The sequence below is a fragment of the Acipenser ruthenus genome, chromosome 45 (assembly GCF_902713425.1).
Source record: "Acipenser ruthenus chromosome 45, fAciRut3.2 maternal haplotype, whole genome shotgun sequence".
Taxonomy (NCBI): domain Eukaryota; kingdom Metazoa; phylum Chordata; class Actinopteri; order Acipenseriformes; family Acipenseridae; genus Acipenser; species Acipenser ruthenus.
The window spans coordinates 6,576,321-6,600,734 of record NC_081233.1 but is presented as its reverse complement, the minus strand read 5'-3'; the positions used below and the strand labels follow the sequence as shown (position 1 = coordinate 6,600,734).

The window sequence follows — 24,414 nt, the reverse complement described above, 5'->3', positions numbered from 1 at the left end:
AGCAGTGCCATATGTTTTTGTGATTTAAAAGAAGTCTCATATCCTACTGGAAGTCATTTTGTCTCATTGTTTTCTACAATAAGAGACACCTTGTTAAACCAACTACAACTGTATATCTTGGAGAGAAAATAACCTAAATTGTTCAGAGCTAATTGTTTTAGTGTCTTGTTTATTCTCTGTTGAACTCTGTCTGTGGCACATCCTGCTTCAGCTCTAGCATGGACCTCCTCCAGCAAACAGGATAGCATCTTTACAAGGTGAGAACATCATTATACGAAGTCTCGTCTGCTTCGGGATAATCTGCTATTTTCAGTTTGCTTGTCTGACATTTCAATCCTTTGATTGGGATAAGATGGAGGCAGTGGGCTGCTGCTTTCTTAGTACTCAACGAGACGTCGGAACTCGTCAGCGCAGCTTGATTCATAGCGCCGAAAAAAGAATATTAATTTTATGACAATTCCCTTTTTTTATATTTCATGTATTTTTATTGAATTATTTTTTACTGCTTTTTAAGGCAACACCCCGTTTTAAAAAGCATCAATTACACAGCAAGAACGAAGTACATATCCGTCCTTCGGATGAGATGTAAAATGGAGGTCCTATTGTAAGTGACTCTGCAGCAGCAGTTGTGATGCATAGTTCACCCCCAAGTCTCTAAGTTACATTGGATAAAAGCAACTGCTAGCTAAATGACTAAATAATAATAATAATATAACTTATTCTTGTGCTTGCATAGCTTTTCCAATTCCCTTCCAACCCCTGCAAAACCCTAACTTCAGAAATCTGCGGTAACTGTTCTGTATGCATCACCAGACAAACATTACTAAGATCAGTTTGAAATAAAGAGCTTGTTTGTTCGTGGCGTGCAATGACCGGGGAATTGGGAAACAAAAACTAACAGACAACAAGCAAACACACTTTGCATTAGCCAAAGCTCACTCAGGACACCCTGTTACTTTCAGCCTGTAAATCATAACACTCATACGGCATCTCTCACAGTAGCTGCTATGGCTTTGTAGAGTGTGTTGAAACACAGGACTGAAACACTGTGTCCTGATCAAGATGCCTTGGTGATCTGCCAGAGGAAACACTGAATCAGCTGTTACTGCCAATAGCCTGTAGTTTTGACCTGTGTGTGTGCATTCATTTCACCCGTTCAGCTTGTGTGAACATTGCGCCGTCCCTAACACAGCGCTTATTTGGAAGAAATGAGCAATAGCCAAATACTTTGCTGAAAATAGCTAGCCCTTTTATTAAAACAGCACCGAGAGCTAAAATCGTATTAATAAAAGGCTCTGAAATTACTAACTTGCTCTACCACCTTGTGATATCTCGTATCACAATTGCTGACATGGCAGAGTCTCCCATATGAAAATAGCAGATCTAATACATTTTCATTGCAGGTTTCCTTGTGATCTACGCAAGAACAAATGTCTTCAGAACTTCATTTTCACTGCACCTTCATTTATGTTGTGATTTATTTGGGTGCACAGACACGATGCTGCGCAAGCCTGCCCTGGACTGGAGGGAGCAGTTTAGTCTCCATGCCTCAAGCCTGCCCTGGACTGCAGTAAGCAGTTCAGTCTTCATGCCTCAAGCCTGCCCTGGACTGCAGGGAGCACCCTTTCTCTTAGAGGGTGAGGGAGCAGTTCAGTCTCCATGCCTCAAGCCTGCCCTGGACTGGAGGGAGCACCCTTTCTCTTAGGGGGTGAGGGAGCCATTAAGACTTTTTTGGGGGGTCACATTGCAGGCTATTGTGTCAAACCAAGTGGTGATGAAGAATAAACTGCTATTCAATATATCTATAAAGTTAAGACCACCAAGCTCGTTTAATTTGTGACAGCTGGCTTCAGACAGGCCCTGTGACGAAGGGAGAGTTAACTAACTACACAGCATAGAGCCTTGTAGCGTCTGGAGGCTTTGTGTATTAAATAGGCACGTAGCAATCTGCCTCCTCCTTCCTGAACAAATGGATTATATTCAGGATCTTCCCTCGTCAACCCCCAGGGGCCAAAGATAAACAGGACTTGGTTTAAGGATGTGGTTTATTACCAAGATGATGCATATAAATATACCTAAAATTAGCTGGGGTAGGGAACAAAAACAGGGTTTAAAAAATAAATTAAATCACCACATTTTGGTAGGCATTTTTAAAAAAAATCAACACTGTTTACTGTTCCTTGGACGACTTTTTTTTTTTAAAAGTTTATTAACATTCCACACAAAAGCAAACAGCACAGGGATCATAACTACATGAATCAAAGTCGCAAACAAAGACGCTGTTGGGGAACTTTTAAAGAGCTGCTTTAGATTTCTTTTTATGTGGGATAAGGGGTTGTTTTTATTCGAAGAAAAAATAAAAGTAGGAGTCTGTTTTTTAACCAGGCAGAGACAGCATTGTAGCCCTCTCAGACACTCAGCCAGCCCCCTAAATGGAAAAGCAGTTGTTTAAAATACCAGGGTTATCCATTCCTTCAAACCAGAGAGCTTTCAGGCCAGCGTTTAATAACTTCCAGCTTGACGCAGATCCAAGACAGTTCCACAGGATGTCTAGACTTAATAAACTTCACTGGGTAAAGTTAGACTGGGTTGAGCAACACCAAATGGAAAACTTCTTTGTCTTGTTTTGACAGAGATTTTAATCTTCTAGCAACTTTTATAATTTTAGAATAATGAAAGCGAGGAATGTCTCCCATTGATCCTGGTATCAACCTATGTACAGCTATGGTCAAAAGTTTTGCATCACCTAGAATTTTAGGATTGAGATAATTTCACAAAAAAAACACCACACACAACAACACTATATATGAAGGTAATTGATATATTTTATTTAACATCATGCAATCAAACAAACCACAAAGTGATACTGCAAAAGTCTACAGAAGCCATAATAGTAGTAGTACAGTATTTCATGTTGGATTTCAAAAAGTCACATTTTTTCTATTTGTCATGAAGTACATGGAAAACTACAAAACGGTGTGCAATTCAATATGTTAACATAACATTATTCTGCCATTTCAATTCAACTTTAAGAAGCAAACTTAATTAATTCTATAGGGTGATGCAAAACTTTTGGCCACAGCTCTAGGTATCTTTCTGTGAAAGTGAAAGGAGTAATTTCTAGTGGTGATGTTTTTTTTGCACACATTTTAAAGGCAATGCTACAGTTAAGGGGTTCTGCGGCTTTCTGATTCTCACTTGCTGTGCTTCTATTCACTCTTGTAATCTAGCTGCAATCGGATCATGTGAACTATTGCACAGAAAGTCAAAAGGTACCAAGAAGAACACCCCCTAAGAGAAAGGGTGCTCCCTCCAGTCCAGGGCAGGCATGAGGCATGGAGACTGAACTGCTCCCTCACCCCCTAAGAGAAAGGGTGCTCCCTCCAGGGCAGGGCAGGCTTGAGGCATGGAGACTGAACTGCTCCCTCACCCCCTAAGAGAAAGGGTGCTCCCTCCAGGGCAGGGCAGGCATGAGGCATGGAGACTGAACTGCTCCCTCACCCCCTAAGAGAAAGGGTGCTCCCTCCAGGGCAGGGCAGGCTTGAGGCATGGAGACTGAACTGCTCCCTCACCCCCTAAGAGAAAGGGTGCTCTCACCAGTCCAGGGCAGGCATGAGGCATGGAGACTGAACTGCTCCCTCACCCCCTAAGAGAAAAGGTGCTTCCCTCCAGTCCAGGGCAGGCTTTAGGTATGGGGATGAATAAATGGTCAAAAGTGCTATCCACAGCAAGCATAGCTTCATAAGGTAGGGTTACTCACAGACATCCGGCGACTCGTCCGACCCGTCAGGACAGTCCTTCTCCCCGTCGCATCTCCAGCCCTTCGATATGCAGGTGATCTGGTCTTTGCACACAAACTGCTTGGGGCTGCATGTCTTCGGTGCTGCAAAGAGAAACCCAGAGAGAGTCATTGTTAGATCAACACCTAACAATAAAAAATAAAAAATACAACACTCTTTACACGACTTCCGGGAGAAGTATTCAAACAAAAAGGACAAGATGTTGAGGTTTAATTAACGCAAGATTCCTGCTGTTTAAACATTGCTAATCAAAGCACAGAACCCAATTAAAACCACCAACAGTTAAATGCACAAAATAAAAAGACACTTCCTTAAGACGTTGTGCAAAGGAAGGTCCACACGAAACAAGTGGATGGGATTTGTACTCTTCTACAAGGGGAGAAATGGTGCAGAAATGTTACGTTCTTGACAAAACTACAGCTCATGAATTTCTCATCAATAGATAAATAGTAGAACCATGAATCTATTATTGACAGCCATGGCTTTTATTTTGCGAGTCTCAATTAAACATTAAATCAGTTAATTGCCCCAGTGCCCTATTTAAAGCCTCACACAGCTAACTACCCAGAAACCCCTGCTTTTCTTGCACGCTGCTACAAAGCTCTTTCCATTTGGATTTGTTTTGTGATGAGAAATGTCAGAATCTAATAAAAAAATGAATTACTAAATCTTCTTCAACAAAGTTTTCTCAATGTATATTTTATATTAGTATATATAATATTCACACGCATGTTTTTATGTTGGACGTTGAAGAGTCTAGACGTTTGTTTGGCTTTTTGCTTTTGATCATTATGTGATCTCACTGCATCTAATTACTAAATCATCTGGTATTCAACTAGGAAATTGCTTGCTGATTGAACCTCAAATAAAGAAATAAAAGGGATCTCGGTTTCTTGACCATTTTAAATTGCATTTTAAAGTGAATCTACCCTATTCAAAATGTATCTGATCAATGAATGCAATTGTATAAAGCTTTAAAAAATAATAATAGGGTCCGTAAACCACTTCAGTGTACATGACTCTCATAATGTTTGTGAAAGAATACTACATCTTTATTTTAAAACCTTTGAAGCCATGCCCAGTCCAGTATGAGTGTGCTGCAGTTTATTATAATGCTCTTATCGACTCTAGGAAATGTAGTTTCCATGTCTCCAAAGGTCTCTGAAATGTGTAAAGCTGAAATGAACACTCATCCCATCGCTCAGGGGCAGAAATTAAAACTAGTCGCAGCAACAGCCTCCTACTGTTCTGACAGACGGCTCACTAGCTGCCCCGAACATTCAAGGGGCAGAGGAAATAAATGGCCTTTTACAAAACCATCTCCAGCCAGCACAGTCGTGAACTGATTTTGACCTGATTTCCCAAAGCTGATAAAGGGGTTTGCTAATGAGGGAGGCCAGTTTAGTGAACTCATTTTTGTAATTTTCCAAAAATCCTCATTCATAAGAGCAAACATGCTTTTCAACATCTTGTCGTAGTTTTTTCAGGAACTTGTCGTACGGGTTTAGCAGCTTGGTAAGTTACTGCGATAGCCTGTAGTGTGACAGACAGAACCAGCATGTAAAGGTCTCAGTTTTAAAAACAGGCAGAAGTAGTTATTATCCAATTTTATACCGTTTCCTTTCAGAAAACCAGGGATGAAAATACGACTCCCGTTGCATAGCAGTTTGATCAATTCCTGGTTTTACTACGAATTTATTAAGATGCACCTGAGCTTCGTACACACTGTGGCTAATCAAGCTTCTAGTAAAACCTGGAATGGGTGAAACCTCTATGCAACAGGAGTCTTATTTCCATCCCTCGAAAATGCACCCTTGCTTTAAAATTGAACCGCTAAAGTTTAAAACAGAAAACAAATCTCGCAGTTCTGAGCTGGTCCTTCAAAATAGGTACAGTAGGAACCTCCAAATTGAAATTCATTTTAAATTGTAGTCTCACAGGTGAGCAGCGGCTGCCAGCTGCCTACAGTACGTGTGCACTGAAACGAACCTGAATGCTGAGAAAGAGCTTCCCCCGTGTGTGGTCTGAGACAGTTGGAAATCTTTGTTGTAATTAAATCAATCCTAATATATATCTTTTGCACTGGCTTAATCCGCCCACAGACTATAATTTCATACAAAACCACCAGGAATGCAAAGATTACCAGGCAGTTGCTTTAATGGAACAGCTACAGTTTACAGTGCCGATCAAGTTTTTCAGCTCAAACTGCAAGTGTATAATTACCTATTAACAACAAAGCAGAGAAACACTCTTCTGTACAATAGAATTTCAGGTGTAATTTATGCATCGGCTTCCTATGCATGACATTTTTTTGACAGTCATTTGCAAACTCTTTTCTAAGAATGAATCTGAACATGATCCGTTTGGCCAGTGAATATATTTCAACCATGATTTAGAGCTTTGTTAACTGGATCCTTATTTCTGTAAAGGTTGCAATATTTTTTCTCCCCTTTTTTTCTTTGTAGTTCCAGAAAAGATACAGAAGCAGGTTTTAGAAGCATAGCCCTCGGCTGCGAGCTGGCAGGGCCCTGGTCATGCTCCAGTCCACCCTCTCGATATTTTAGTTTTTTCTTTTTTGGACTTGCATTAGGGAGGGATGTGACTGACATCCTAAGAGGCAGGGAGGGCAGCATATTATTGCAATCACGTTTCTCCAAGACAAGAACCCAGGGAAGCCAGTAATGGAGACAATATTGTGATCACAAGCAGGCTCAAAAGGACTGCCTAGCACAGGGAACAGAGAGAAAGAGAGAGAGAGAGAAAAAGACTGTTCTACTTACTGGCAGCGATATTCACAAAATCTCTTTTAGGATCTTGAATCGTACACACATATACATTTTAAAGAGAAATAAATGTGTGGTTACCATGGCATCAAAAGCATATATTACCTCCAATGTTTGTAACACACTTTCCCTTGACAAAGGTATGTTAAAACACACCGAAACGTTGAGAAGTTGGCTTTATATTTATTTTGTATAGACACGTTACATATTGTAGTTACTGCAGTTCCATTTTATAAGCAGAACCTCTGTACAGATGTATAAGAAGAACACGTATGTTGTAAGCTATAATGTGGTCATATCTAAAGACTGATTGGTGTTTCACATGGCACAGGGAACCTATATTACTGCACATACAAAAGCCCATCATTAGATAATTTAAACTTCCCAAGCAGATGAACTTTTCATTTTACTCCGATTGATTTCCACTGCTACTAAAAAGAAAATCTACATTGTAAAAAAAACCAAACAAACAAAAAAGGATCTTTGCAAGTGCAGTTTTGCACAAGGTTATACAACCTGAATATTAGTCAGAGTGGAAACATTTCTCGGTTGTAGTGCCGTCAATTTCACATGGTCAAAGCCTTGAGTGCAATCAAGGATCCAAGTACTTCTCAATGTTACTCCGTAACTAAGGAGTGAAGTAATGGAAATGAAAGCTCTGTTAACAATTCCGGTATGAACTTAAGGGATTACATCTCTGCAACACGTGGATTTAAAAACTATTTAAACTGAAGATTCTCTGCTTAGCACGCACGGAATGAACTATACAAGTCTTCAATTAAATAGTTAACATACATGCGTTACAGAGACACACTTTGAAACGGTACAGTATAATAAGTAGGTCTTTGTGTAGAACAGTACAATGTGGATGATGTAATAAACTGCAATAACAGGCTTTATATCATCCAGGCTAAACCTAAAAGAGTGATCCCTTTGAACTACTAGCAAAACCAGCGTTTCTATAAGGTTGTAGTAAATAAGGTTAAAATCAAATGTTCCCTTCACAGCTAGACCGCTTCTTGTTTAGCTCATATTTCTATTCATATAAACTTATAATCACCAATGCAGACATATTAGCAGCCAGGTGACTAAACTCTCTTGTAAGACTGATACACTCTATTAATGTGCACTGGAAACACTGGGTAAGGAGGAGGGTAAACAAGCCCTAGACAAGTTTTACAGCCATTTCTACTCCTACCCACAAGCTCTGACTTCATTAGATAAGAGTCCGACTGATGACAGAGAGCATCAATCACTCCTAAGATGGACACTTACTCAATCACTCCTAAGATGGACACTTTTTAAGGTAGAACTATTTAAAAGTGACGCTATTCAGTGTCAACTATTTTAGGCAGGGAATTAATTATATTTCCTAATAACTGCAGAGCAGTTTGAATCATTCTAGGTTTTACTGTGAGTTTAGATAACGTAAAAGGGGAAAAGATCAGGATTGCTCCAAGCGCTGGAGTGACTCAGACCATTACGCTTATTTCCTATCCACCCACAGCTGTCTCGAAAAAACAAACACTACTAAAATGGCACAAAACCAGCAAACTATGTTTTGTTATACAGATTGACAATCTGAATTAGTCACAGAGGTCTTAAAAGGGCTAATATCTGGAACAAGAGATTCCCGACGCAAGAGGCAAGGCAAACAAGACTTGCACATCTTTCAAGGCTTTTACTGCAAGAATGTTCACAGCACACACTGGGAATGAGCCACTACATCTTTCAAACAAAAAAGCCATGGCCTTCAAGCCATGTTCCACCCACACTGAATCTGCAAGAACACAACAACTATGATCACGCTGAAATGCATGGATCACATACTAGTTCAGACACACTGGACTGTAAGTCTGTCTTGAGACAATGAACTTTCAATCTACCTATCTGCAGGTACTTCGGAGTTTTGGACAGACTGAAAGATTGAAGCTATATTAAAAAGAAATGTTCTTAATTCCATTTGAAACGCTTTGAAATGTAGCACTATTGTTTGTTTTATAGTTCTGATTGGAATTAGTTACAGTGGTTATAAAGGCCAGTTTAGTGCATCGTTGTAAAAGTGGCAATATACATCTACCCTTTCAATACAGAAGTTTATGTCCTCGATTACTTCCTAAAATCTACGTTTGTATACGTGACTGGACTAATCTACTTGTCAAACGCCCAGACCTGTTTTATGAGAGCTACAGTAACACATTGGTTACAAGAAAGACCTGATCTGCTTCTCTAGTAAAATCAGAAGAATGCTTAACTAGGCTTATTACAACCATACAGTCTGCAGGTCTTTAAAAAGATTGAGTGTTTTTGCATGTACTTTAGAACGCACACACACACCTTTGACTTAAAATGATCTTGCATCTGCTGACAGGTGTACAAACCACAACATGTGGTTCTGTGCCAACGGAACAAAAACCACCCATGAATTCAAGAACGGTACCTTATCACTTGCGTGAATCGACAAAAGACAAAGCCATTCAAACAGTAAAACCAGCATTTAAGGGAGGCGCTTAACAGTGTCCTTTAGAGAAGCAAGAAAGCAATATCTACAAAGCTTAAAATGGTAAAAAACAGAAGGGGTGTGAATTCAGCTGCAAGAATTTGCCGAGACAGGCTTTAATTCACATTTATAATAAAAATGGGGAGAAGGAGGAGGTATATATATATTTTTTTTCTTGAAGGAAACTCGAAAGCACATGCGAAATTTGACACTTCCCCAGCCCTGGCCTGCAACACACACACTAACCCAGCCAGTGAAGAATGGCCCATTCATTAAAAGGGCTCATGAACCAGTGGAGGAAAGCCAGTGCTTGGTGCTTCACCCACTCAGCTGCCTCCCCTATACCGACAATAAAGGAAGATTTAGTGAGAGGGTCGACAGCCAAATGCCTGAAAAACAGGTGCCTCTGTATGCACTATTCCGTGTTCTGAATTTCCCTTCAAAATATAAGGCTTGTTGGTTCACCACCATTGCTCACTGGGCTAACACAGAACTTGCAACTGCTGAATATACTGTAGCAGCAGGAAAGCAGCTGATTAGCACACAAGGTGAGGCAGTAGGTTTCAATGACGAGGAAGCTTAGATCCCCACAACGTTTGGAGGCTGTAAATTTGTAGTCAACAAGAAACGTGCACAAAAGGCTTAACTATGGAAGAATATTCTAATAAGCATCTAATTTAATTAGATTTAAGTTTGAACACACACGTAATTCTGTGACTATAAAACAACCTCTTTCCATAAACCATTTCAAGACGATTCAGACATTAGGGACCAAGAATATGGTTATTCTTTCTAATTAGGTTGAAAAGCATTTCCATGGGAAAAAAGGGGATGTGTGCGATCTTCAATAGCAGCTGCACTCAGTGATGCAATTATAAAATCTGCTTAACTTTGTTCATTTTAAGAGGAAGTTTTTTTTTTTTTACTGCTACACAAGCACATCATTCCAAAACCGCTTAAAAAAGAACCAAATGTTGCATCTGAAATATTAAAGTCGTTTTCACATTCGCGTTTCACACGGATTGCGTGTTAAAAAGGATGTTGCAAAAATTAAGGTTTTTGATATTTTTTTTCTTTAATGGTAGTGGTATTCTTGTTCCTATGGGGTCACTAAAAGCCTCTGGGAAAAAAACCAATGTAATGTTTCTAGGAGAAAATGAGGTCAATGGTCATTAAATGGGCACTTATGCCACACACAAACCTCAACTGTGCAGGAGTTGCACAGCTGTCTTTTTGCATTCACATGTCACCTTCCTATTTCTCCATCTCATGTGGTTTAAGGATCATCGTCAACTATAAAATGGAAGAAACACCTCCCCAAGATTTGGTCCATTTGACATGGAATACCCCTATTCAGATCTCTGTTCTCTCTGAAGATCGATGATTGGACAAACAGAGGAACAAGACGTTGATGTTGGTTCAGGCGCTTGCATATATTTAAAACAAAATCTTTTGTAAGTTTGAGAGATTTTTCTACAGGAATAAAAATTATATGAATTTTAAGACTTTATAAAAAGGCACACCTTTTTTTTTTCCTCCAAACTGCAGCCAAGCTGTCTACAAATTTAGACCGCAAAACTTCTACAGTGAATAATTCTAGTTTTTTGAAAACATCGCTTTGTACAGAGGGGGGCCCTAATTTTAACATCTGGCAACAGAATGCAGCACACAAATATGTGCCGAGTCAAAGCAATGTACAGAAAGTGGACAGCAAATGAACTTCACTTTAAAAAATTGCCTAAACAAAGTCAAAGCAAAAACCAGCAAACCCACAGCTTGAATTACCCAACACGATCTCTTTGTTTCCCTGAAGAAGTTCAAATTAGGAAGACTCAGGAAGGGGGCTTAATAGGGTTTGTACAGCTTTGCATTGCCAGACTGCATTGAAATGTACGGCCAATTAATTTATATTAGCGTGTACTGAGAACTAATGCTGTGTACTTCTCCCTGAACACAATGAACACCAAACAAAGGCTGAACAATGACGTTCGGAGGGGCTTAGTGGTGCAGTGTTTGAATCTGGCTTAGGACACAAGTTATTGAGGTACATTGACATTGGAGCTGCTGACAAAGTAGAGAGCAGAGCATGGCTTAACTGTTGACTAGGCACACTAAAGGACAGGGGTCTATATGAATTCAAATATGGACTATGGAAGTTGTGTCACTTTAATAAAAGTGAAATTGTCTATACAGATGAAAAATGTGGCACTAGGAAGCAGACCAGGGGTGGTCTAGACCCGTCAGCAGCCAAGCTGTGATCGCACGGTTGCCAGTCTTCTGATTTTCAGTACATTTGGAAAGTGGGTGGGTAGGGGGGTTGGGGTCAGGAATGTCACATATGCTATCATGGAGTAAAACAGTCAGCCCAGCTCTTTATACAGCTGGCCATGTGCTAAATATTCATTACTGCCTCCCCCGACACTCCCTTACTAACCCTTAGTAATTGCTGCTGCAGAGAAACGGTAGCGAAAAGATCATATTTTTTGTACCTTATCGCACCAAGCCAGTAATGGTATTTAAATCGTAAGGCAATAAGACATAAAGCATCTTCTGAAGTAACTGAAAAGCTTTGGCCAGGGAGCCAAGGGAGGAAGGGAGATGACAGAGAGAGTTGATAGGCATTAGAATACAACGTGTCTAGCCTGCAGTCATACCACCATGGATTCTGAATTGAGCAGATCTAAGCAGCTGCACATCGATGGGTCGGGTTAGCACAGAGGGATGCCAGGGGTGTGCACCCTCCCATCGGGACAGTGTTAGTTTAGTTTATTCACTTTGTGCAGGCAGGGCCAGCACAGGCACCTCTCAATAGTGCAAGCACTATTACAAAGAGAGACCCAAGTAGACCGTACTGAATAAAATAATTCCAAACAGTTAATATGCATCCAAAATTATTATGTATGTATGTACGTACGACCTATTGCATTTATCTACTCTGATGCATTATGAGCATTACTCAAAACCTCCACTAGTGTTTTCCACTATTATAACAACCTTGACTTGCATAAAAACGAAAAAACATTAAGTGAAATAGCTCGCATCACTCGATTTTCAAGGTGTGGTATCCGAAGCATAATCAACAAGTACAGAGAAACATCATCTGTAAATTGACAAACCCAGAACTGGAAGACTCAAAAGGCTGTCTAACAAGGATGCACAATGCTTAAAGAGAATATCCTTAAGGAATAGAAAGAAGACAAGCGTTGAATTGACAGCAGAACTGGCAGAAGGCACAGGTGTCACACTAGTAGAGGCTTTGAGTAAATTGTTGATGCTCATAATGCAACAGAGTAGAAACATGCAACATGTCTAAGACTTTTACACAGCAGTGTACATACACACACACACACACACACACACACACACATATATACTTTAACCTGTTTAGGATTGGGCACATATCCACACCACTTATTCCATTGTAGAGCTGTCCACCCTTTTTGCTTAAAAAGACCCAAAACAAGTAACGGGGAGCTCTTCTTGATATAAAAAAAATACCATTAACTCCCTACTGTAGTTTTTACAAACTTTTAATGGACAGCTAAATAAACTACATCACTAACAGTAACAAAATAAATCCCTATGTTCTAGATCGAATTCTTTCAAACATACTTACTACTTATGGATGCAATCATTAAGTAAAACCTACAGTGAAAATGAAACCAAAAACATTTCTGTTAAAGCTTGCAAAATGTTTATTAAACCAAAAAAGAAAATACTGACGCATAGTCTAGTAACATCATAAATACCAAAACTAGAATGAAAAAATAGACAATCAGGACATTATAATATGTCAATAATTATTGCCTTGCTTCCATCACCATGCTTTTTTCTTTTTGCACAAGGTTTCCATTTAGCATTATTATAAAAACGTCCTCAGAGCCCTGTGATCGACAGGTGGATGTCTTCTAGATGAAGATGACCTGTCCTTTCCAAATGCCACCCTGACAACCACTGTACACAGCACATCAACAGCGCTCCAGACAGCAGCTGGGACAGTTTAACTGAACCCAAAACCACACACGCACAAACACATTACGCACGGACACACACGCAGATAAACTCTTCAGAGTTCTTTTTATATTTTCATTATTCTAGGGAGAATGGCATTACCATGCCGTGTTACAAGATAATAAAGACACTCCGGATTTATATAGGGCCAGCTTTTTAAAATGTTTTTACCTACCTCCGTTTGTCTGAAATAATCATTGCAGAGCACAATGTTTTTTTGAAGTGAAGTGTCTCATCAGTAAGCAGTGGTTTTACAACAGGTGTTGTTAATTTGAGTCATCTTTTCCGTTAGTGAGCAATACCAGAACAGACTGACCTCATAGAAAGCAATGGGCGAGCGCGGTCTGGTTGCTGTACTATTTGCCTGCAGCTGCGGTCTATCCCAGAAGTGGAGTCAGGACAGAGGAAACGAACATTTCAATTATTATTTATTTGGCAGACGCCTTTATCCAAGGCGACTTTCAGGTGTTACAGAACAGTACAAGGTTACAATGCAAGCTTGATATTTAAATACAGTGTAGTTTACATTAAGTGCAATAGTAGGACTAAAATAGAATATGAACCAGGTGCAACAAGTTAGGATTACAAAAAGTAACATCTGCAATGACATATTAGTAGTGCAAGGATAGTGCATTAGGTGAGGGTCCAGAACATGGTGCCTGGTAGGATGGGGTAGATGGAGAGATCTACAGTCTAAACATGTGCTGTAGAATTGAAAGTCGCTCTGGTTTCTTACTAGAAATTCCTCTCTCCCCTTGCACCACACCACCATGCCTACAGGGTTTTTGTTTTCTTTTGGGGGGGGGGGGGGGGGACCCTGAATTCAACTGCGATTCCCAACTTCCTCCTGTAAACTACCTCAAGTCTAGACTAGACTCTGCTTATCAGCCTCGGGTCTGTTTGCATGCTAAATTAAATTGGGTTTAAACAGTTTGTTTTTATTTTGTACTGAAGAATTAAAAAAATGATTTAAACATTGCTTTCTAAAGCCTGTGCTTGCCTGGGGCGCTGTAGCATGGTGAAGCCAGTGCAGACAGATCCCATCCCTCCCCCAGGTCCTAGTGCCTGAACGTACTGCTCTGCTCACTGGCCTGCTGTTATGCCAAACACTGTCTTCGGAAGAAATCTGTAGTCAGCGTGCATGCAAATTCATTTACGCATCTCTAGTTTAGGTTTTGTGCCATCTTCAAATCTTGTCTGCTAAAAAATACGGTCTCATTTCAATACTTTTTGCATTGAAATTTAATGATAAGGTCAACAGAACTGGTTTCTCTGGAAGATGTGTACATTTATTTATCGGAGGGGAAATACCCAAAAGAGTCTCGTATACACCTTCAAAAGAAGTTTAAAGAGATATGCAGACAAGTTCACTTTGTAAGTTAAGTATTGAACACTTTTTAAACCAAGACGAGGCCATTGGAACAATTGAGTTTTCTTGACATCCTGAGCTATATGACGCCATTCAACCTAACCTTTACAGATGCACTTACAAACACCCACATTATCACAGAAGCCACCGGCAGAAGCGCAAGCTGTTTGATTAGTGGTTTAGGATGTTTTCTAACGCTCTAATGCTTCTTTAGATCAAACAACAACAAAGGTTGCACTGTTAACCTCTCCTGTAACATGATAAGCTATTTTACATAGCTGCCACTTGAGGTTTCAAAGACATATTAAATACTCTGCCACTACAGTACTGGATACAAATATCCCACTTTTTCAAGCAGCCATTGTTAATGCATTCTTACTCCTGGTAAAAGGTGCTTTGCAGTAGGTCAACAGGCAAGTAATGTTTTCTTTCTGTTTAGAGAAACTGGTTCATTTGATTGCATTAAACATATTATATTTTTTGGAGAGGTAAAGGGAGATGCATACTAAACTGATATTGTGGGAAGGACCATCCTTATTTTTATGGGGTTAGGGAACCATTCAGTTTAGATTAGTGCTAAATCTGTCTTAAAACACAAAACAATTTGCAACCTTTATACAAGCATCAGCGACTGTATGGTGTTTGCAACAAGAACAAAAAAATCAATGCAAGACTACCTGCTGGGAAGAGCAAGAGAATGATGCATCTTCAACTAATCTTCAGTTTCTTTTCCCACAGTAATTTACACATTTGCAGGCTTTAACCTGCCCGATTTCACAATAGGTTTAAAAGAGATTTAGGTAAATGGCTTCAAACCACTCGATTATAGAGCACATACAGGTGCTAAAAACATTGGAGATATAGTATAAAACAACACAAGGGTTCTTGTGATTGATTACAGACCATTCTATCTGTTAAAGAGGAGAACAAAGCAAGTCAGCCCTGAAGACCTAGCAGGAAAACAGTGGCTGTTCCACACCCAACCTACCTTTAATTTCAAGTTAATTTACTGTAGCAAGCAGGTGTTGAAATAAACACCCATAATAAACACACTTGCACAGCAGTCTGATCAATTTCAATGAGGACAATCTGAAAAAGTACAAAGCAGCCCAGGTCTTATTTCAAACCCTAAGCAAGCTATAAGATCAATATGGGGAATGACTAATTCAGGTATGATTAATTTCCGATGCTGCTCTACACAGCAGTACATTGGACTCAGAGGAGACACAGCGATTGCCTTCCAACCGCTGGGTCTCCTCCCAATTATGCAATTCTCTCACAGTTCAAACATCCTGGAAACGGTTCAGAGGCATATGCAGATTTCTGAATTTCCACGTTGCTGTAAAAGTAGTATGACTTTATGAAGGGCGGAGATCTTTCATAAATCTGAGATTACGCAGCGAACAGCACTGCATTCAAGACAAGATGGATTTGCACTGAAAATAATTAATTCCACCTTAAAGGTGTATGGGAGTGGAAGGGGTTTTTATTGTAGTTGGTTGCTAGTTCAAGGCCAGACAACGATCATAAATTGGTTTAAGATTAAAGTCTTCCTTTTATCAACCTTTGGCAGTACTTGGATGAAGTTCTTTGCAGGTAAAGCAGGAATGGAAATAAGACTCATACAGTTTTTACAGCAACTTAACCTCTAGTCTTGAGCCATTCCGGGCTCTTCTACGAGCTTAGCTGGTCTACCTAAGCTTGTAGAAAAGTCTGGCTCAAACAGTCAGGCAGTGGAAGTATGCAATTTCCATCCTTCTTGAGGAAGAGTTAAGGGAATCTCTGCCAATGCTTAGAAGTATTTAGCAAACATCAAAAGGACTTAGAAACATATAAATCACTCAGCACAAATTAATGTAACTTCAAAAACTGGATAAAAAACTTGTACAAAGTAGAATATTCTTTCAGGGCACACGACAGACCGATGTATAACAACATTCTTTACAGGACATTAGGGTGCCAAATCTCAACTGTAAAGCACAGAATAAAAACAGAGAAGTGACCAGGGTGGGGGTCGACAGACAAGTGGGTTGATCTACTATCCTTTCACCTCTGTAGTCTGAATCTGACTTCTTGGGTCACAGATGAAATGCATCCTGTGGTCTCAGTTTATCTCCCAGTGGACAGTAGTCTACATGTCTCCAGTCCAGGGCAGGCTGGAGGCATGGAGACTGAACTGCTCCCTCACCCCCTATGAGAAAGGGTGCTCCCTCCAGTCCAGGGCAGACTTGAGGAATGACAAATGAACTGTTCCCTAACCCTATTAAAGAAAAGGTGCCCCCTCCAGTCCAGCAATACCAGTTTACTATCACTACCACGAAACGTGACTGTCATTTTTTGCTTTAGGCTATGTCAGTAATTTATTAGGGCCCAACCTCCTGGCTCGACATTGCAAACCAGGTGTTTATTGGGGCAGGTGCCGTTTACAATGCAGTGAAAACTGTTAGGGTATTGTTGAAACTCAATTAACTTTTCCTGTTGTAATCAAACTGAATAAATCTATTGTAGATTGGGCCAATGAGGCTGCTCTGCATCTTTCAGACTTCAAGAAACAGCTGCTTTGAAAGAATATCCCAAAGGCTACTGTAAATTACTACTGATTATACTCCCAGTGACACAAAAACGCAACCTGCGCAGATGAGACGATTCACAAAACAGTCACCTCTGGTCAAGCCTGTAATTAAACATCTTTAGACTGGCGACTTCAAGGAAAGAGCCGTTTAACCCAAGCAATGGGATGACTGTGGCAAAGCCATACGAGACCAAGTCTTTGTAGAGAAATATTCTGGATAATCCCAGTGTTAAGAGGAGGCGGCTGACTACAGTAAGCCTGACCTTTTCAAACACCCTTATTTAGCTTTTCTATTCAGAAACAGAACCTGATAGGCAGTAGAAATGAAATCTGCCTTTTCCCATTAAAAAGTCTTTCAAAATCCAGGTTTAATATTCTAACAGTGTTAACAGATAAATACTATGGAATTGTTTTTTTTCTACTTTTAGAATCAAATAGACTATAAATATGTAAAGTAAGCCTGGAACTCAGGCTGTGCAAGCAATATACCAGAGGCAATCTGTTAGTAATTGATGCAGATAAGGTACAGTAACTACAATTACCATCAAACAACAGTTTGTTTTCCAGCCAGACCATTTAAACAGGATGCTGGACCCAAATACCCCCTTCTTCACTGGCACATCCGACCCATGAGGGCTCGGTGCGGTACGGGTACGGGTGGTTCTCCACTGGCTATTTGTTGAGCCGAGCGAGAACCAATCCATGAAACTCCAGCCTCACAGACATCTGAATCTGGCTGCGAGCCGAGCCAAGCCAGGGGGCGGGGTTAAGGATTTCGTCATTACGTTGCATCAGTCAGTATGGTGGAAAAGAGGAAAAAGTGGTCTAGATGTAGCCACGTACTCAGAGACATTACATTTTGTAAAACTCTCAGGTACCTTCCACACCTTCTTGTGCCACTGAAGCAAAACATTTCAGTTACCTGATGGAATCGTGTAACATTGTAACTGGAGAATATCATTATTAAACTAACGCAGATTTATTTTTAATTTTTGTTTATTTTACACATTGCTCGTGTTGGACAGTCAACTGCAATGGTGATTTAAGGGTTAATTCCGTCAGGTGGAAGCCAATGGCTCGCTGCTTTGAAATTAATTTCATCAGTCATGCTTTACTTGCACAGCAACAAGTAGTCCTATTCCCCATATAAACATGACAAATTTAATAAACATCACAGGAAGCCTTGTAATTGGTAAATTAGCCACGTTAGTCAGTGTGGCTGTCTAGTGGTCAGCTGTTGGAATCTTCCTTTCAATTAAATCAGTTATTTTAATATTGATTTTTATTACGTTATTTTAAACCAGGATAAATTTAGCTGATCATGAGAACACAGCATGAGAAACTTAGTAGTCAATTCCATGCTATTAATTCCTACAAAGGAATCACTTCCAAAAGTATGTGTGCAGCATTTAAATTTTATACAGAAAGACAACACCTGTATTTGGCCTGCATATTATGGACTATCGTTAATCTGTTAGGCAAATTTGTAAACATTTAACACTTTTCTAACCTTTAAACTCTGAAAGATTCACACCCCAAATTGAGAAAATGCTCCACACAATAGATTTTAAAAGCTTACAAAAAAAAAATCTTTTGTTATGATTGAAGCCGTTTCAAGCTAGTAGTGACAGGTAATGAAGATGGCTTGTAAGTACAAATTTCTTGGTGGGAAAAAAATAAAATGTTGCAACAAGATGCCCTGGAGCACAAGCTTTGCAAATCTAACACAGCCTTTTCATGAAGCCAAGGTGTCTATAGGATTACATGTATGCTGTTTCTACAGTAGGTTACAGAAAGGTGTTAACTTGTCAGCGGTTGTTTTTGCTGCACTGTAAGCTAAACGTGGGGGGGGGGGGGGGGCGGGGGGGACAGTTCAAAGAGGTGCTGCTGGTGGAGAAGCGAAGCAATTAAATGTGAGCACACAAGCACTGAACACAACAAGGGTACGATAATTAGGATTCCTTGGGTGGCACAGTTCCTACAAGGCCGTCTTTGTCGTTTGCTAAACATTTTTCAAGTCGTTCGTCGACTTTTAAAAAAGCGTTTAGCACTATTTAGATTCGTACACAGTATTTGAAATCAGGTTCATTTACCGCAGAGCACAGTAATGTTGCACTTAATATAGTTTAATTGTGTTCCTTCGATATTTCACTATTCGATAAATTTGTTTAATTGTTAAGCCATGCTGAGAATACATTGTAAAAGTCCTAGATTTTACTGTACAAGGGCTCCTCACTAACTCACTTCTTAATATTTTTTTTTTATGTCTGATCAGACAGCAAAATAAAGAGGCAGCACTGTATTCAATATATCAAAAATACGTGCTGGGTTTTAATTGACACTGTCACTTTAAACAATACTATAGCCCTGTGACATCACAGGTAAACTTTGAAGGGTCTAGTCAACTGAACAGTTAAGATTACAACAGTGACCTTTCTGTAGCAAAGGCATGGAAATAATAAATAATACATCTACGGTAACAGTCATGCAAGACCCATCTTAATGTGTTTTTTTTAGCTTAAAAAGAATAGAAAAACATCACAAAGCTCCCCCCATCAGCCCAACGTGACCTGCCACACTCTGCACTAAAGCCACTTCAGCAGCACATGAAAGCAAGTTTAACACAGAATACAGCAACAGGAATTCGACTGGGATCTCTGTCAGTCCCCGCTGCTGCTGCTGCTGACTCATGCCAGTGCTATGCCCCGGCGACTCGCTCGCATTAGTTCATTTCAGGGCTACAGGACGTGCTGTGCTAATGCCTGTACATCAGTTGGATGAGACACACTGGACTATATCCTGAAAGCCGGTGGAAATCAATTCTACCTTGACATGAGACACAGTAGGGACTCCCTTGCTCATCGTTGCTATAGACCTCTCCACGTCTCTCTGCAGTTATACCTACAATGTTACAAGTAGATCACTGGGACCCTTGAACGGGAGCACAGACTAGTACTTCCACACTGATCCAGATTCTACTAGGGAATGTGCTTACCAAGTTTCTTCACAAAATTAGATTTGTGAAGAAACTTCGCTTATGTAATCCCCTCTGCCCTGCTTGACTTCGCTTGAATGGGAAAACTCAACTGAATTCCCGTGTGTTCTGGATCAACTTCACCCCTTGCCCAGGCTCTGATGATAGCCTTTCCACATATTCAATGTCATTTCCAAAACCCAGGGCTGAAACAACTGCTGTCGTTGTGTGATATATATGGAGGTCTCTTGATTAACCCTCCTTGTGCCCAATGGATGACAATTCATCTAATATGGACCATGGCTTGAGACACTAGCCCAGCACCCAGTCCTGGGTTTCAGAGCTACCCTCACTTACATCGAATGATCAGGAGACAGCAGACTGTGTTTGGAGAATAAAGAGGTTCTTCCCTTCTGCTGCATGAACAACCCCTATTACTAATCCTACAGACTCCTGCATGCCTTACTCATGCTGTGAGAAGCGTGATCACTTCAGAGCAGATTTGGCAGGGGTCTGATTGTTCAAACTCCTGGCGCCTGGTCATTTTAATAATATACCTAAACAAGGGAAGTTCTGAAACCCAGGACTGGGTGCAGGGCTAGCGTGAGTTTCAAGCCCTGATGTACTATGAATCATAGCATGTTTATCTGAGTTTTTTCTCTTTCACTAAATGTCAATAATAACCTGTGCCAAGCAGACATAGGCTCTATGTACAGACTGTTGACTTGTGGCAACTTAAAAAGGTGTATAATTAATGTGCTCAGCCGTTTCACGTGTTCAGTGCAAATTCCTGAACCTACAGTAGCTACTGATACTTGCACTTTGAGTCATGCAGTTTCTCTTAAAGTGAGAAGTAAAAGCATTGTATGCATGTATTTGTGCAATCGTTAACCATTGACAGCTCAGCACTCAAAGTTCTGTTAGTCAGCATTATTTTCTGTGCTAATATATGCTTTCTAAAGTCTTGGCAACTTCTGGTACCCCCCAGACAACAAAAACGCATGCTAATAATTAATTTCCTAAATTTCGGAGTAACTATTGGAGGTAATAGTGACACATAGTTGGAACACATGCTTTTGGTGTGTATATATATATATATATATATATATATATATATATATATATATATATATATACACACACACACACACACACACACATTAGGTCATTCAAATTAAACTAAAGGTTTGGTAAAACTTGGAATTTGGGGGTAAACAAAACTGCTCTGCACATAAAACTTGAGCAAACAAACTCGGCCAAAACGTTAATCATTTATAACTAGTGGAAAACTACTAGTTGATCACCCAGTTTAACCTCATTAAATCCGCATCGTTGCAACATGAAATACTGAACTACTTAAAAGGCTGGCATGCATTTATTATTATTATTATTATTATTTAGTCATCATGCATTTCCTACTGAATAGGGTTTATTTATCCACGTATGCATTTATCACATACAAATATTCAGGCTATTTTACAGGGGCGTTATGTGGGAAGAAGCAACGAGTAGTCCTAGTAGAATTTTCTGCATAATGTATTTCAAACAAAATAATGAATTCATTAGCGTGCCATACGTTATAAATGTTCAGCTCCGACGGTTTTATTGCTATCGCAATTGCGACACTAAGGATTAAGCAGGTTAAAGTACATATACATTAAGAGCACACGTTGTATACAGTAGCTTGAATTGTCACTGGAGCTGCATCCACAGTTTTTAACGGAACGTCTCGAGGTTGAAGTAACACGGCCCTGCTGTTCTAGAAATGACCCCTTTCGTAATCAACAAACGATGCACATGAGTGCAAAAATCAAGCTGCACAGATTCCCCATTCGGTGGGCTTACAGAAAAATCACAACTATTTGTTGCAGAACGTTCCAGAACATATTGCAGCCCTCCTTGGCCGGAAGGACCCCCAGTACACCGCTTCTACAGCTCAGCCTGGTCACAAAATACTCAACAGGTTTGGCAGACATGTTCTTTTGCACGGTCTAGAGTTTTTTTTTTTCAAACCAAGCAAAAAAATTATTATTTTGCTACTCTACTAAAATCATGATTTGCCGACAGGAGAGATTTTTTAAAGCCGTGACACTGAGTTACATGCGACTCCCTTAAAAAATTGTTTGCTGCACCGAGTGACTAGTTGGTGCGTATGTAGTCGCTTGAGCAGCTGTGCTGGGAAGTGGTACTAATACATTGTAGCGAGGGAGTGACATGAGAGTAGCGTTGTCCTAATCAAGTGAAGCAACGTGGTTACAAATAAAAAAATTGTGACTGGCAACACATTCAATCCTCTGAAAAGTATACAGGCTAATTTGCTACCATTTCTTTGTCGTCTCTGTGATATTGTGCAAGCCCTCGCCCCCTTCTCGCCATGAGTTGAGTGCCATGTCACGCACTAGCGGCGCACTGATGCAGCCCTGCAATTCGCTCTACCGTCATCCTTAAAGAACATGCTATACTTAAGACACTCGCAAGCCCCCATAATAAAAGACTTTATCGTAATACCAACCATGCATATTAATTTAAAACGCACAGGCAGCATCATAGCACAGTGTGACTACAGTGCTGCATGTGTAAAATAACTCCTGTGCTGTTTCCCAACACCTCCACCCCCTTTGCAAAAGCACTGTTTTGCATTCAATGCTCACTCGGCATTGCATATACAACCTAGTCCAGGTTAAACATCTAAACGCACTTTTAAAATGCAGGCTATGATACTGTTATGTGATCTGCCGCTCAAACATGTGCCAACTATTATTGCATAAACCATGCCACAGCCATGATTGCACTATAGAATGGAGTGTCACAGAGTCGAGCCAGGCTTCATGCAAACGTCTGGCAGGCCACTTATACTGTAGGCTACTTGCTAACGAGACACCTATTGCAAAACCCCAGGCCACAGCGGAATGCTTTCAAATGATAACTTAGTATCGGGTTTGTTTGTTTAAAAACATTTAAACAATACAGATACGTGTTGCAATGTATTTACATTGTTTTCAGGGACGGAGGGAGGGGGTGGGGGGGTGCAACATAAAATGAGACAATGCAAGACTCACGGCGGACTGTTCAGAAAAAAATAAAATACGTTCCTCGTTACAGATGCTAATTTAAACATTCCTAAAGCAGGTTTTCAAACATGACGTGATATTATTAAAAACAAATGTAACTGTGTATTGTGCGGGGAGCAGAACACCACACTCTACAGACGCCAGACAAAGCAAATGCGTTTGCATGTAAATATGTGACTTGGATATCAATGTGTAAGAGAAAAATCCTACATTTTAACACAAAGCACCACCTTTCCTCTACCGGTTTGTGTTACATTAAACGTTATGTAGCGGTACCCTGCATTAGCATTCACCTACGACGAGAGTACATTTTGCAATCGCAACCACGGATATTGTTTAAATAAACATACATAAATAAATAAATAAACATGTAATAAATCAACATAAAATGAATGATGCTTACCGTCAACAGCTGTGGCGGGTGGAAAAACCTCTAAACTGTGCACAAATCCGAGGCAAAATATTCCCAAAGCCGCCAGTCCTGGCTTGGGAGATAGCATCGTTGTGCAAATTTAACACAGATACAAATTACAAACCACCTCCAGTCCCCGACTCTATGTTCAGAGCCCAACCCCAGCGTTTCTCTCCCCCGGTTCTCCTCCAAGGAAGCAGCACGTTAAAAAAGGGGGGGGGGGTTAAAAATAAAAAGCAATTAAAATGTTTTTTTATAAGCCTCAAAAGGCTCAGATTCGTCTGGATTCCTTTTCATGTAGCTTTATTTATATCCAAATCAATAAAGGTAACGGTAACCAGGAATACAGTAAATCTGTTGGATAAGGTGGTGTTGATTGTATTGTTTTGCAGCAGTGGGGGGAAAAAAGCCTCTCTCTCCTCGATACCCCACCGCCTCTGTTGCTGGTGGTTACAGATTGAGAGGAGAAGGAGATGGAGAGAGAGAGACAGAGGGAGACACACACAACACAGCAGGCTGGGGAGTGACGTCACTCATTCCAATGGTATTTGGAATAAACCAGGAGAGCTACGCGGCACTTGCCACTGCGCAGGCGCTTGGGTTGATGGGACACGCATTTATGCAACTGCAGCAGTGAGTTCGCCATGTTGGCTCCACTGCGGCCCACGCTTTGCAATGTCTAGGCTCCACAGTGGAGCTGCAATGGCGCCAGTTTCAGACCCGTAAATAGAATTGAGGGGTTGCATATGGTTTTTGTTTTTTCTCGTGTTTTAAAGCAGGGGCAGGTTTATATGCAATGGAAATGTAACGCTTTGCCGTGCAGGCAGGCTACGTACGCAGCACCGACCATCCTTAAAAAAATAATAATAATACTATAACATGTACAATGAAATGCCCAAGCATAAAATAGAGTAGTTGTATT

General features: G+C 40.3%; 1 protein-coding gene across 2 annotated transcripts in view; it reads right to left on the bottom strand.

Annotated features, from left to right (window-relative positions):
• Positions 1-24,011, bottom strand: part of LOC117966955 (low-density lipoprotein receptor-related protein 1) — a 137,050-nt gene extending 113,039 nt beyond the window's left edge. For both annotated transcript variants that reach the window (XM_059013235.1, XM_059013236.1), the window contains exons 1-2: positions 23,484-24,011; positions 3,761-3,883 (exon numbers count right to left, since the gene is read on the bottom strand). In XM_059013235.1, the coding sequence (XP_058869218.1) occupies positions 3,761-3,883; positions 23,484-23,580 (220 nt within the window). In that variant the 5' untranslated portion in view covers positions 23,581-24,011. The remainder of the gene's footprint in view (positions 1-3,760; positions 3,884-23,483) is intronic.
• Positions 24,012-24,414: the final 403 nt, after the last annotated feature.